The sequence below is a fragment of the Onychostoma macrolepis genome, chromosome 21, assembly GCF_012432095.1.
Source record: "Onychostoma macrolepis isolate SWU-2019 chromosome 21, ASM1243209v1, whole genome shotgun sequence".
NCBI classification, from domain to species: Eukaryota; Metazoa; Chordata; class Actinopteri; order Cypriniformes; family Cyprinidae; genus Onychostoma; species Onychostoma macrolepis.
The window spans coordinates 5,497,698-5,510,980 of NC_081175.1; the positions used below are offsets into that span (position 1 = coordinate 5,497,698).

Consider the following 13,283-nt stretch of genomic DNA (forward strand, 5'->3'; position numbering starts at 1 on the left):
GTACACTGTAAAAAAAATGACTGTTATTTTAACGGTAAAAAACTGAGAAAATGCTACAGTAAAAACCTGTTAAATGGTTTACGGTAAGTTCCCCTAATATATATGGTGAAAAACTAATAGACATTTCAGACAATTTTACGGTGAAATACCATTCTTGGAAGTTAAAAAGAATGTCAAATTTACAGGGAAAACCTGTAAATTGATGTTCTCAGAATTCCCTGCGTTGCATTTCAAATTGGATTTTTTTTTTTTGAAATAACTAAGTTTCTTATTAGTTATGTTTATTAGGGTTGTATGTTACATCTAATGTTGTTAAATTAATGTTTATTGCATATTTCAGTTTAATGAGTATCACCATGATGGTGTTTAGTGTTTGTGTGAATGACACTGTGCACCTTCTATATAAGTGTTATTATTTAAAAGCTGCTTGTGATGGGCTTTGGTTCATCATATGACTTTCTCATCATCACCTACATTTGGTGGCTATCAGTGTATTTCAAAGGTACAAAACAGATTTCAGTACTTCTGTAGGTTGGTATATTAACATTATATCGTTAATGAAATTACGGTATTTAACTGTAAATTTAGGTTAAAACCGTAAAACCTAAAATGTTGCCACCGTATTTTTTACAGTGGAATTCCGGCAACCACAGCCACCGGTTTTTTTACTGTAAATTTTATGGAATTTTATTTACAGTGTAGGTTCAGTTCCCAGGGATTGATACCTTGAATGCACTGTGAGCCGCTTTGGATAAAAGTGATTAATGAATGGAAATTTTAGACCAGGCATTTACCCCTAACCTGATGAAGCAGGTGTAGCAGAGGTTCGCCTAAAAATGAAAATTGTCATCATTTACATAATTGACTAAATCTCTATGAGCTTTTTCTTCTGTTGAACACAAAAGAAGATATTTTGAAGAACCAAACAGTTGTTGCTCCCCATTGACTTATGATATATGGAAGTCAGTGGGGACCACCAACTGTTTGATTTCCAGCATTATTCAAAATATATTCTTTTATGTTCAACATAAGAAAGAAACTCTTACAGGTTGGGAACAACATTAAACATCTGCTGATTTAAATGTTAAAACTCTTTAAAGGGATAGTTCACCCTAAAATGAAAATTCTGTCATTAATTACCCACCGTCATGTTGTTCCTAAACCATAAGACCTTCATTCATCTTCAGAACACAAATTAAGAGAGCTTTCTGACCCCGCATAGACAGCAATGCAACTGACATGTTCAAGGCCCAGAAAGGTGGTAAGGACATCAATAAAATAGGTGCATGATATGACATCAGTGGTTCAACTGTAATTTTATGAAGCTACAAAAATGCTTTTTGTGCGCAAAGAAAACAAAAATAATGACTCCTGCATTAGCAGCACCACATGCATGTGTCGAACAAACAAGAGAAGAAATAATTTCCTTGTGCGCAAAAAAGCATTCCCGTTGGTTTGAACAGACAAATCACATACATAAATTTTCGTTCCGAACATTTGTGTTGGTGTGAACAGGGTTGTGACCCCACATTGCGCTGTCCATGGTTCTGAATTAGCAACCTTCTGGCAAACCAGAACATGTTATCTGTTCTTTGTGTACAACTGGGAAACATGTCTGCCAATAAATAAGAATTCTGTCTTATTCATGCTGTTTTTAGTTGTTTTAAGTGTAAGAATCAGGCTAGTGCTATTGACGTACAGTTGCTTGCAAAGTCAGCAAGTGTGACTATTGATTTTTCACTGTCTACATGAGTCTGAATAACTAAAAATCTGCCCAATCAATTTGTGTGTCAGTGACGTCTGTGGTGGAACAGAACATATTGACAGCGGTTATATCTGGGACATATGGTTGAGGGGTTATCTATGTAGGTTGGATAGGGGCAGGTCATCCTTTGTGTTTTTCCTTCATTCTCAAAATTGTCAGTCCCCATATGTACAAATGTGACCTTAATGAAACTTTTTTTCTGATGCTGCTGACTCAACTGCAGTTGACTTTTGCTGTGCACAATCACAGTTGCAATGCTTACTGTACATTTTCGATGCTTACTATTTGCATTGATTAGTTTGCCACGAGAAAGAAATTTGTTGCGGGCATCGCAGTTGTAAAAGGAATATCAAATTCAGAGCAGTGACAATCTTGAAGGGATAGTTCACCCAAAAATGAAAATCCTGTCATACTTTACTCAACCTCAAGTTGTTCCAAACTTGTATGATTCTCTTTCTTCTGCTGAACACAAAAGAAAAACAGTTTACGGTAGTTATTGACTTCCATAGTATTTTATATCTGTTATATATATATATATATATATATATATATATATACAGGTGCTGGTCATATAATTAGAATATCATCAAAAAGTTGATTTATTTCACTAATTCCATTCAAAAAGTGAAACTTGTATATTATATTCATTCATTACACACAGACTGATATATTTCAAATGTTTATTTCTTTTAATTTTGATGATTAGAGCTTACAGCTCATGAAAGTCAAAAATCAGTATCTCAAAATATTAGAATATTTACATTTGAGTTTGAATAAATGACCATCCCTACAGTATAAATTCTGGGTATCTCTTGTTCTTTGAAACCACAATAATGGGGAAGACTGCTGACTTGGCCTTGATCCAGAAGACGAACATTGACTCCCTCCACAAAGAGGGTAAGTCACAGAAGGTCATTACTGAAAGGTGTGGCTGTTTACAGAGTGCTGTATCAAAGCATATTAAATGCAAAGTTGACTGGAAGGAAGAATTTGGGTAGGAAAAGGTGCACAAGCAACAGGGATGACCGCAAGCTTGAGAATAAAGTCAAGCAAAGCCGATTCAAACACTTGGGAGAGCTTCACAAGGAGAGAACTGAAGCTGGAGTCAGTGCATCAAGAGTCACCACGCTCAGACGTCTTCAGGAAAAGGGCTACCAAGCCACTTCTGAACCAGAGACAACGTCAGAAGCATCTTACCTGGGCTGTGGAGAAAAAGAACTGGACTGTTGCTCAGTGGTCCAAAGTCCTCTTTTCAGATGAAAGTAAATTTTACATTTCATTTGGAAATCAAGGTCCCAGAGTCTGAAGGAAGAGTGGAGAGGCACAGAATCCATGTTGCTTGAAGTCCAGTGTGAAGTTTCCACAGTCAGTGATGATTTGGGCTGCCATGTCATCTGCTGGTGTTGGTCCACTGTGTTTTCTGATGTCCACAGTCAACGCAGCCATCTACCAGGAAAATTTAGAGCACTTCATGCTTTCTTCTGTTGACAAGCTTTATGGAGATGCTGATTTCATTTTCCAGCAGGACTTGGCACCTGCCCACACTGCCAAAGGTACCAAAAGCTGGTTCAATGACCATAGTGTTACTGTGCTTGACTGGCCAGCAAACTCGCCTGAACTGAACCCCATAGAGAATCTATGGGGTATTGTCAAGAGGAAGATGAGAGACACCAGACCCAACAATGCAGAAGAGCTGAAGGCCACTATCAGAGCAACCTGGGCTCTCATAACACCTGAGCAGTGCCACAGACTGATCGACTCCATGCCACGCCGCATTGCTGCAGTAATTCAGGCAAAAGGAGCCCCAACTAAGTATTGAGTGCTGTACATGCTCATACTTTTCATTTTCATACTTTTCAGTTGGCCAAGATTTCTAAAAATCCTTTCTTTGTATTGGTCTTAAGTAATATTCTAATATTTTGAGATACTGATTTTTGACTTTCATGAGCTGTAAGCTCTAATCATCAAAATTAAAAGAAATAAACATTTGAAATATATCAGTCTGTGTGTAATGAATGAATATAATATACAAGGTTCACTTTTTGAATGGAATTAGTGAAATAAATCAACTTTTTGATGATATTCTAATTATATGACCAGCACCTGTATATATATATATATATATATATATATATATAGCATGGATTATATTGGACTTTCACTGACACCTAGTGGTGTGGATGTAGTATGTATGACCTCATTGACTTCCAATGTATGGACCAAAAAAACAAAAATTATTGTTAGTATAGGTAGTAACAAAGTGGATTGCATTACATGATTGGTCATGAAATCTCAACATGGCAGCACAGCTTTTAACACATCTTTTTCTGCAAGACTTCATTTGAGTGATCATTTTAAGAATATTTATTTGAGTATAACTTTGTTTAATTGGCATAAAAAGAGTGATCTTTAAAAACATGCTCATCCTTTTTAGTTGTATTTATGCTCTGCGTACCTTTATGTACCATATACATCCAATCATGTGTACATCCATTTCTAATCTCTTGCTTCAAAGTTCTCGCCCTCGGTTCTTGCTGCTTTTCTCATCTTCACAAGTCTCTATTTTAGTCTCCCATATTGCTTTAGCAGTATTCATTATCCCATGTCCTGTCTATGCATCCAAGGTGTCTTGTATTTTTACAGCTGTGACTTTCTGAAGATCTTCTGACACAATCCAGTTTACTAAAAAATTGTATTTATCAGTGTGCTTCCACACTATCCATTGTCTAACAGAACAAAAAAAAAAAACAAGCTATGAGTATTTATTACTGTGCACTGCATAAAACATCATATCATTATCATATAGTGACCCAGATATTGAGATAATATTGTATCACGGGGTCCCAGCCGATTTCCACCCCTACTTAACACTGTCAAATTTAGTTTGCCAGTCATTTCTCATTTTCCATCTTACACACGCACACACATTATGAGGGTGCAGGAAGCGGGTGGGGGGAGGTTGGAGGAGGGTCAGATCAATAGTGTTCCTGCTTTAATTAACACTCCTCCATTCAGGACACACACTAAACCAGCAGCAGTCTGCCAGCTCTATCATGAATCTGTGTCTGCATGTGGTGGGGGAGGATGTCTGGCATCAGTACCGCACTTATCAGTTCATAAAATGTGAGTGTGTGCCTGTCTGGTTAATCTTTCTTCTTCATAATTGCATAAATAGTGAAACTATTTCACATTTAAAGGGATATTGTTCACCCAAAAATGTACATTCTCTCATACTTTTCCCATTTAAAAAAAAAAAAAAGTTTTTATTTATCAAAAAAAAAAAAGCTCACTGTATGAGTAGCTGCTCCTCTATGAGAGTTCACTTTCATGATCATTTCACTGTTTCATTTGAGAAAAGCTATTGTCAGATACACACCGAAAGGTCTTCATGAAAAACATAAAAATGGCAAAGATACAAGCAAAACAATTGCTTTTTGATGCATTAGTCAATTGTTATTATAGTTATTATTTTTTATTTAATTGATATATTTTTAATTTATTTGCTTTCATAATGTGTTCTTTCTACTAGTGGAAAGAAAACACCTACAATACACATTTAAGTGTTTATTTTACACTTAATTATATGTTACTTACAGTATATATTAAATATATTATGCTTTATTATCTGTAGGTTTAATTTCAAATACATTTAAATTTAGTCATTTAGCAGACACTTCAAATGAGGAATACATATTATAAATAAATGCATATTTTTATAGGCCATTTTCTCAAAATATATATTGTTTTGCACTGAGTACTGAGAAATCTTTCAAATTACATAAAAATGACATAAAAACAGCTTTATTCCTATTTATATTCTATAGGTTTTTACAGAGCTTGTATTATTAGCCTGATTTATTATTTCCTTAATATTAATTTCCTGTTTCCCCCCCCCCCTGATTTATAGGGTGATAAAAACAGATATCCAAAATTCCCTCTGCAAAAACCTTAAACTCTAATATGTAAACAAAATAAAACAAGAATTTTGAACTTGCATATCCAGTTTTCAGATTTCTGTTTCGGAAAGGTAGGCCTATATGCAAATTTATTTAATTAGATAATGCCTTATTTGCATATCACCATAGCATTTTAGAAAAGTTATAATATAAAACAATTGTCTTAATGTACTGTGATTAATTAACAGGGGAATGTATGATGATATCTATTCATTAAAAATACCATTTTCACTTTTATTTTCATGCCTTAAATTGTTAAAGTTTTACGAATTCATTTCTTTACCATTTTTGATGATAAATTTAAATAATAAAACAGAATCTCGAAAAAATAAAACAGAATTTGGGAAAAAATAAGACAGATTTCATAGAGCTCTAAATTAAAAGGTAGCTTACTGTAGAGTTTACTTCTAACAAACATATGGAATACATTTCCTTCCCCGTTAATGGTATGAAGTGAACATTATAAATATTGATACCAGATTTTATGGTACAAAAAAAAATACTGTGATAATAGTTTTGACCAAATCGCCCAACCCTACCCTCTCATTCATGTTCTTTTATGTTTCACAGAGAAAAACAAAAACATGGGTTTGGAACAACATAAGGACGGATAAATTATAGTATTTCTGAATTTTCTTTACTATAAAGCACTCGCTATCATTAACATGAAAGAGCATGATAACAATCACATCTAGACCATATAGACCAGTGTGTGTGTGTGTGTGTGTGTGTGTGTGTGTGTGTGTGTATATGTGTGTGTCCGTGCACTGGTGTATGTGTCTGTCTGCCACTTCTATCTCACCATATGCTCTAAGGAGGGCTGCTGCTGACACTATTGAGCTGACCTCTATAGCACCCATTACCAGAACATCAGTGGTATCCGCTGAGATTGAGCTCGGATGTCACTGCAGTTCATGCCTTAAAACCCAGCAGGTGCTCAAACTCACAAAAACAATATTCATTCAGTTTTACCAGAATATACCCAGGTGCATTGCATAGGGATTTAGGGATTGCATAATGCATGTTGATAAAATAACCTGTTGTTACCCCTGAAAGACTGATATCATAATCCAATTTTTAGTCTGTTTAAACCCTGCTCTTTTCTTGCAATAAACATCAATCTCACATTCAGATCTTCCACCTTTCAATCAACAACAGATGGGTAGAAGCAATCCCTGCCCGCCCTACATGCCCAACGATGAACAATGAACATGCTGTTAGTTGGTATTTATTCAAAATGATTATATATTACCATATTACACACTTTTCAACGTTTCTGCATTGGATTTTGCTCATTTTGAGTTTGAATTTTTGTTCTCGCAGACTTACTATGAATCTCTTTTTCCTCAAAAATAGTCATTATAAAATATATTTCTGTAAGCATTAGCACAGTATTTTCAGGTAAAATATTGACGCACTTTGAAATATAAAAAAATTCTAAATGAACACTCTCTAAATGCAAGAAAAAAAATTACTTTGGATACAGTTTCAGAATTGTTGTAATCAACAACATAAGTCGTAATTAGAGTCTTGGAGTACAATTCTTATCGTCAGCTTTCTATGCTAAGAATATGACAGTGACTGAGTTTAAACGTCTATTGACTGAGCAGAAATAATCTTCTGTAATTCCACCAGAACTAGTATCAAGATTACTCCAGGGGTTGGCGTGCCCCGTTATCTTCTAATTAAAGGGATTTGAGGAAGAGAGGATTTCATTTGCCACATAGTGACACACAATAGGATTGGGATATGAGGATTTTGAAGTGGTCACCGGTAAGAGAAGATCTGAGGTGCATGCTCCACTGCTCTGTATTATGGAGGAATAGAGATAATGCTTTTGACTCATTTTGTGTGCAGTTCAAGGGCAGTGATGTGTCAAATAACCTGTGCAGGCTGTAAATGTTTTAGCACTGACAAAAATGAGGCAAATGCAATAGAAAGAAATCACGGGCTGTTTTTAGAGGTGCATTGGAAGGAAAATTGCATACACATGAAAATGGACATATGAATGCTATTCGCTTGCTTTGAAGGATTCAACAATAATAATTTTTTTCAAAAATTACTATTGTCAGCATTGGTTGCATGCAAAGTGATAAAAATCAGGATTCAAGTGCAGCAAAGCTTTTAATAAAAAAATAACAAGATACTCCGGTGACTAGATCTGATAGAACACAAAACAGAACAACCCAACAATATCTAACAAAGACAGACAATGGATTGAGGAAAACACAGAACTTAAATACACAGACCAAACCAGTCAATGAAATGAATTACAGGTGCAGACACTAATCAAACAATGAAATAACATAGCAACAGATTAAGAAAAAAAAGGAGTAACGTGAAGACACAAGAAACTGTTTGAAAACTGAGACACAGATCCGAACCATAATACAAAACGTCACCCAAACAGAACACAAACTCATAATACCAGTTACAACCATAAAATACCTTTTTTTTTAACATCCATCCAACTTTACTTACATTACATTCAAAATACAGTGCAAGCTACTATATAGCAAATCTCGCCTGTGTGATCATTTATATCATCGCAAAATGTAAAATAAATGTAAAAATGTCAAATAAATTAATACATAACACAGTATATAAGGATATGTAAGTACCTGCTTTGAGTATTGTGAAAAGTGCTATACAAATCCTGACTACTAGTTCTGACTTCACATTTAAAGGGATAGTTCACCCAAAAATGAAAATTCTGTCATTAATTACTCACCCTCGTGTCGTTCCAAACCCGTAAGACTTTAAGATTAAAAATTAAAAATTAAGATATTTTTGATGAATTCTGAGAGCTCTCTGACCCTCCCATAGACAGCAAGGATCCTACCATGATCAAGGTCCAGAAACGAAGCAAGGACATCGGTAAAAAAATCCATGTGAAATCAGTGGTTCAACCGTAATTTTTCGAATCTACGAGAATACTTTTTGTGAAAACAAAAATAATGAACAAAAATAAAAAATAGTGACTTTATTCAACAATTCGTCAAAGAAAAAATTAGTCGTATTTTTGTTTTCTTTGCGCACAAAAAGTATTCTTGAAGCATCTAAAAATTACGGTTGAACCACTGATGTCACTGTCACATGGATTCTTTTACCGATGTCCTTGCTGCGTTTCTGGACCTTGATCGTGTAAGGATCCTTGCTGTTTATGGGAGGGTCAGAGAACTCTCAGAATTCATCAAAAATATCATAATTTGTGTTCCGAAGATGAAAGACGGTCTTACAGGTTTGAAACGACATAAGGGTGAATAATTAATGACAGAATTTTCAGTTTTGGGTGAACTATCCCTTTAAAATTCCAAGAAGCTATGTACTATAATCCCAGTTCAAAATGTCTGAATGTGTAGTTAAAAAAAAAAAAAAAAGACAAAAAGGAGTTTGAGTACCATTTTTATCTAATCGCTGTACCGCCACACTGCTTTTTTATAAGCAGGAGCTTCATTATCATCATAATAATTATTATACAAGTGATGCAGATGGGCATAATTCAACAAGTGCTGGAACACCATCACACATAACATCATCGTCTGCGCACAGGCTGGAGTGATGCTGACGCAGGTGGACAGAGGGGGAGGAGTCTCTGTTGCAGCGCCAGTCTCACACTTCAACCGATGCGCCGCGTCCACGGCAGCCTCGCGTCAGCACTTCAGCGACAGAGAGGAAAGCGAGGCAGCACCGCCGGTCACATCTCAAACTTGTCAGACTTTGCATGACAGCCGATTTCAAAGCATGGATTTGGACGCGGATTGTTGTCATTTTGGATGACGCTTGTGCAACTTTACATTAAATCACGGTTTGCTGCAGACAGCCCCGCCTTGTGACACCTTGCGAACCGACACCGGCTTTCTCGCTCATCGCACTGGTGTTCATTTATTGACGGATTTCAGGGCGACTGCTGTGTAATATGATGGTGCGTCCGCGTCTTGCGCGCCGGGCTCTGGGTTGAACGCATGCATGAGCGCGGAACATGGATAGATAGCGCGTTTCTCTCTCTGCGTTTCTCAGTGTAATCAGCGCCTTTCTCAATGGATGAGGAAATAGACACCCGCAAGATCAAAAACAGCTTCCTTCGAGACCACAACTATGCAACTGAAGGTATATCTCATCACATGATCGCATTCTCTCAGGTGCACATAGAGTCAGACATCCTAAAGGAATTATTTGGAAACAGTCCTAAAGGTTCCTGGTTTGGCTTTAGCAAGTCAGCCTGGATAAACTGAATAAGTAGGAATTACAGTTTATCCAGCAGATGCTTGTTTTAGATCCTTTCCAAATGAGCAATCCTGTATTCTTCCTTTAGGATTGATTAAAAAAAAAAATGGGTACAGAAGTTCTATCAGAATTTTTATTATAATGTGGAACCAATTCTAATGGGAATTAGGTTTTTTTTCTCTCTCTTTTTTTTCTAATTCCAATATATACTAAATCTTCTAGAACACATTTGGGCTCTAAGGATCAAAAATACATTATACAATCCTTTAGTTTATGAAGTAGGATTTTATTTGATCCCATTAGGATCGGTGCCAAATTATGATGGAAATCCCTTTAGCAACCTGTGCAAGTGCAGATGCTTATTTCTCATAAGTGTGTCAGTCATGCTGGCATCTTCCATGTGTAACACAAATATAGTCATGCAAAAAACTGATTGTAGTGTTTTATTTGAGCTAAAAATAGATGAGCAGTCAGATTAACACTTTAAGAAGATTTTCTGCTGGTGGTTTAGTCCGCCAAGCTCCATCAGTATAAGAGCTGACAGTTTACATTTGTGAAATATTTGAATATTTGGTCTGAATATAATGTAGTAGGATACATTAAGATGTATTTCTAACAAAACAAGGTGAAAATCAACCAACTTCAATCATAACTTGGAACCAATCTTAATTAGAACTTTATTTTAATGTTATGATATTTTAGAAAAACCTAAATCTTTTACAATGCATACTTCGTGAGTTCATACAGTATCCCTTTAGGATCACTTCGAATCCTAAAGGATCCTGTACACATTTCTTTTGGAGAACTATACATTACATTAACAAATAATGAGTTGTTTCTCTAGAATCATCATGACTGAAATGCGTACAGTGGAAACCTACTGTCTAAACTAGGCTTTGCACAGTTATAAACGTTTTCCATTGTGAACTGTTACAGTTCTTTCACTTGTCTTCCAAGGCAATGCAGCCAGTGCAAACTCTAGATTATATTGACAGTATAAAGGCATTCTTCTTCTCTGACAATAGACAGCTGAGGAGTTTCACTGAGCCAGACCCTCCTCTCATGCACAGACAAGAAGCCTTCAACAGGACTGGTGCGATGCAATGGGGGGTTGGTTGGAGGCAGAGACGGAGAGAGAAAGGGAGGGAGGGATCGCGAGAGAAGGGAATAAATCAGAGATTAAAGCCAGAGAACACATAGACAGATGTGATGTCATTCCAGCTGCGAAAATCCACATTTCAGGCCTTTTCCAGTCTCCAACCTATATGCTCAAATCCAGTCTTTAAGAGTATTTATTCTTTAAAGCCAACATGGAATCAAAATGGACCCTATTTGCTGTCTTGATTTACATTCCTGATCTCACTGTGTGTAATTCACTAGGCTTTTTGTTTAGTTTATAGCTGAGACCGGCATGTTGTGGGAGTTTAAGAGAGATCAATTTTGAGTTTTGGAACAAAATGAGTAATACTTGCGCAAGCTTGTTTTAAGACTCTTATTTAATATCCCGACTGCTGTCACAGAATTGGTAAATACTAGCCATTTTTTGTGCATAAACTTTTGGGGTATTGCGCTACATGTGTTGACGTCATCAGAGCTACATGGTTTGGCTATTTTCTTCGGGTTTTGTTGCATTGAAAGCATTAATTGCATCTGTGTACTTCACCCACTGACCTGAGATGAGCTCCTGTCGTCTGGAGAATAGAATCTACTACATGCCACTTCTCTTCTTCCCTTGTTAATTCTCTGTGAATTATGCAAGCGCTCCCCTCTCATCCATCACTTACGGCCCCTGCAGAATATGCTGTCAGTGTGTCTGATGGCCAAACTTACCCTAACATTAAAAGAGAGAGAAATTGTTAAATCATTGACTATTTATAGCATCATGTCCACAAATAAAGATATTATCATCAATACAAACTTCTAAAAGCATTCAGAACCTGGAACCCTATGTGTAAAACTTCAGCACTACAGTGTACTACAAATACAGTAGTAGATTCCAGAGATGAAAATTCTGGATTTGTTATTCCAAACCCATATGACTTTGCTGGTTGCTCTTCTCCATTCATTTTCCATTCTATAAATTTTTAACTTGAAAAATGCAATCATGAACAGACCAAAATGCGATCATGAACGGACCGAGGGGGGCCCCGCTCCTTACCTCGCACCGGGCCCCGCATCAGTCAGGGACGGCCCTGCCTCTGATGACCTTTCCCTGTTATCCACTGTAAAAGACATGGAGTGAAGTGAATTGAGTTCAATTTGTGAACCAATCATTCAGACTTTTTTGGTGAATTCGAATCCGATCAACCGATTCATTGGAGAGATGTGATTCATTTGCAAATTAGACATTTCTACTTTGATCCTAAACTCTTGTGAATGCATCAAGGAAAGCTAGTATGGATGTAAACAATTAGGGCTGCGCAATTAATCCAAAAATATAGATGATGATCATAACTACCATGATTAACTAGCGAAAGGTGTCGATTTCAGCATTCCATTTATATCTAATCCTGTTATATCAAAGAATGTAGCATGCAAATGATCTACAAAAAACTGATATTTTAATGCAAAATCAATTATCATGAGTGGAATAATCAACAATTATGACTATGATTGAAGTAATGCAGGACTATATTAACTGAAGTTTTGTTTTGATCTTCACACAAAGTTATGGATTCAGAAGACTAGAATATGTACTTTTTGATACCTTGATGGTATTTTTACACAATTTCTGAAGCTTAAATGCTGCAGTCTACACTTATTGCATTAAAAAGGCATCCAATTAAGTATTTAAAAATTTCTCCTTTTGTTTTTATGCAAAGAAGAAAAAATTAAATTACATGATGTTATTACGATTAAATGATTACATAATTTTTGTCCCACTCTGTTACTGTGCTATGGACATGAATGATGTGGTTGTTGTAGAGGTGTGCTCTTACCTTTATCGAAAGTCAATACAGTAATCATAGACACTTATGGTTGGCTTTTGACATGGCTCACAACGTAAAACCTTGCTTCTATTGTACATATAAACACCCTATAAATTTAGCAAACTGTATAACAACATCAAAGGCAAGCACCACTCATGTTTTCTTGAGGTTATGTAAAAATCTTGAGCAATGTTAGAGCTTCAGCAAGCTGAGATTTTGAAGCACTCTTACCTAGAAGTATAATATCATTTAAACCTGACATGGGATGTTATGGAATACTTTCAGAAGCCTCTGAATGTTTCCTCTTTTGAGTATAGAGCAACATCTTCTGCAGAAAACTGACAAGCAGTCGTTACCAGACACAGCTGTGCTTAGAGCTTGAGCAGTTAACCACCATCATACTGA

At 36.1% G+C, this 13,283-nt stretch overlaps 1 protein-coding gene across 2 annotated transcripts in view; it reads left to right on the forward strand.

Annotated features, from left to right (window-relative positions):
• ppp2r2bb (protein phosphatase 2, regulatory subunit B, beta b) overlaps positions 1-13,283 on the forward strand; it is a 68,949-nt gene that overhangs the window by 17,589 nt on the left and 38,077 nt on the right. Inside the window, exon 1 of one of the 2 annotated variants that reach the window (XM_058757841.1) lies at positions 9,117-9,831. The exons of the other annotated variant lie outside the window; for it this stretch is intronic. Within the exon in view, the coding sequence (XP_058613824.1) occupies positions 9,762-9,831 (70 nt within the window). The 5' untranslated portion in view covers positions 9,117-9,761. Of the gene's footprint in view, positions 1-9,116; positions 9,832-13,283 lie in introns of those variants that run through there. 2 annotated transcript variants of the gene reach the window in all.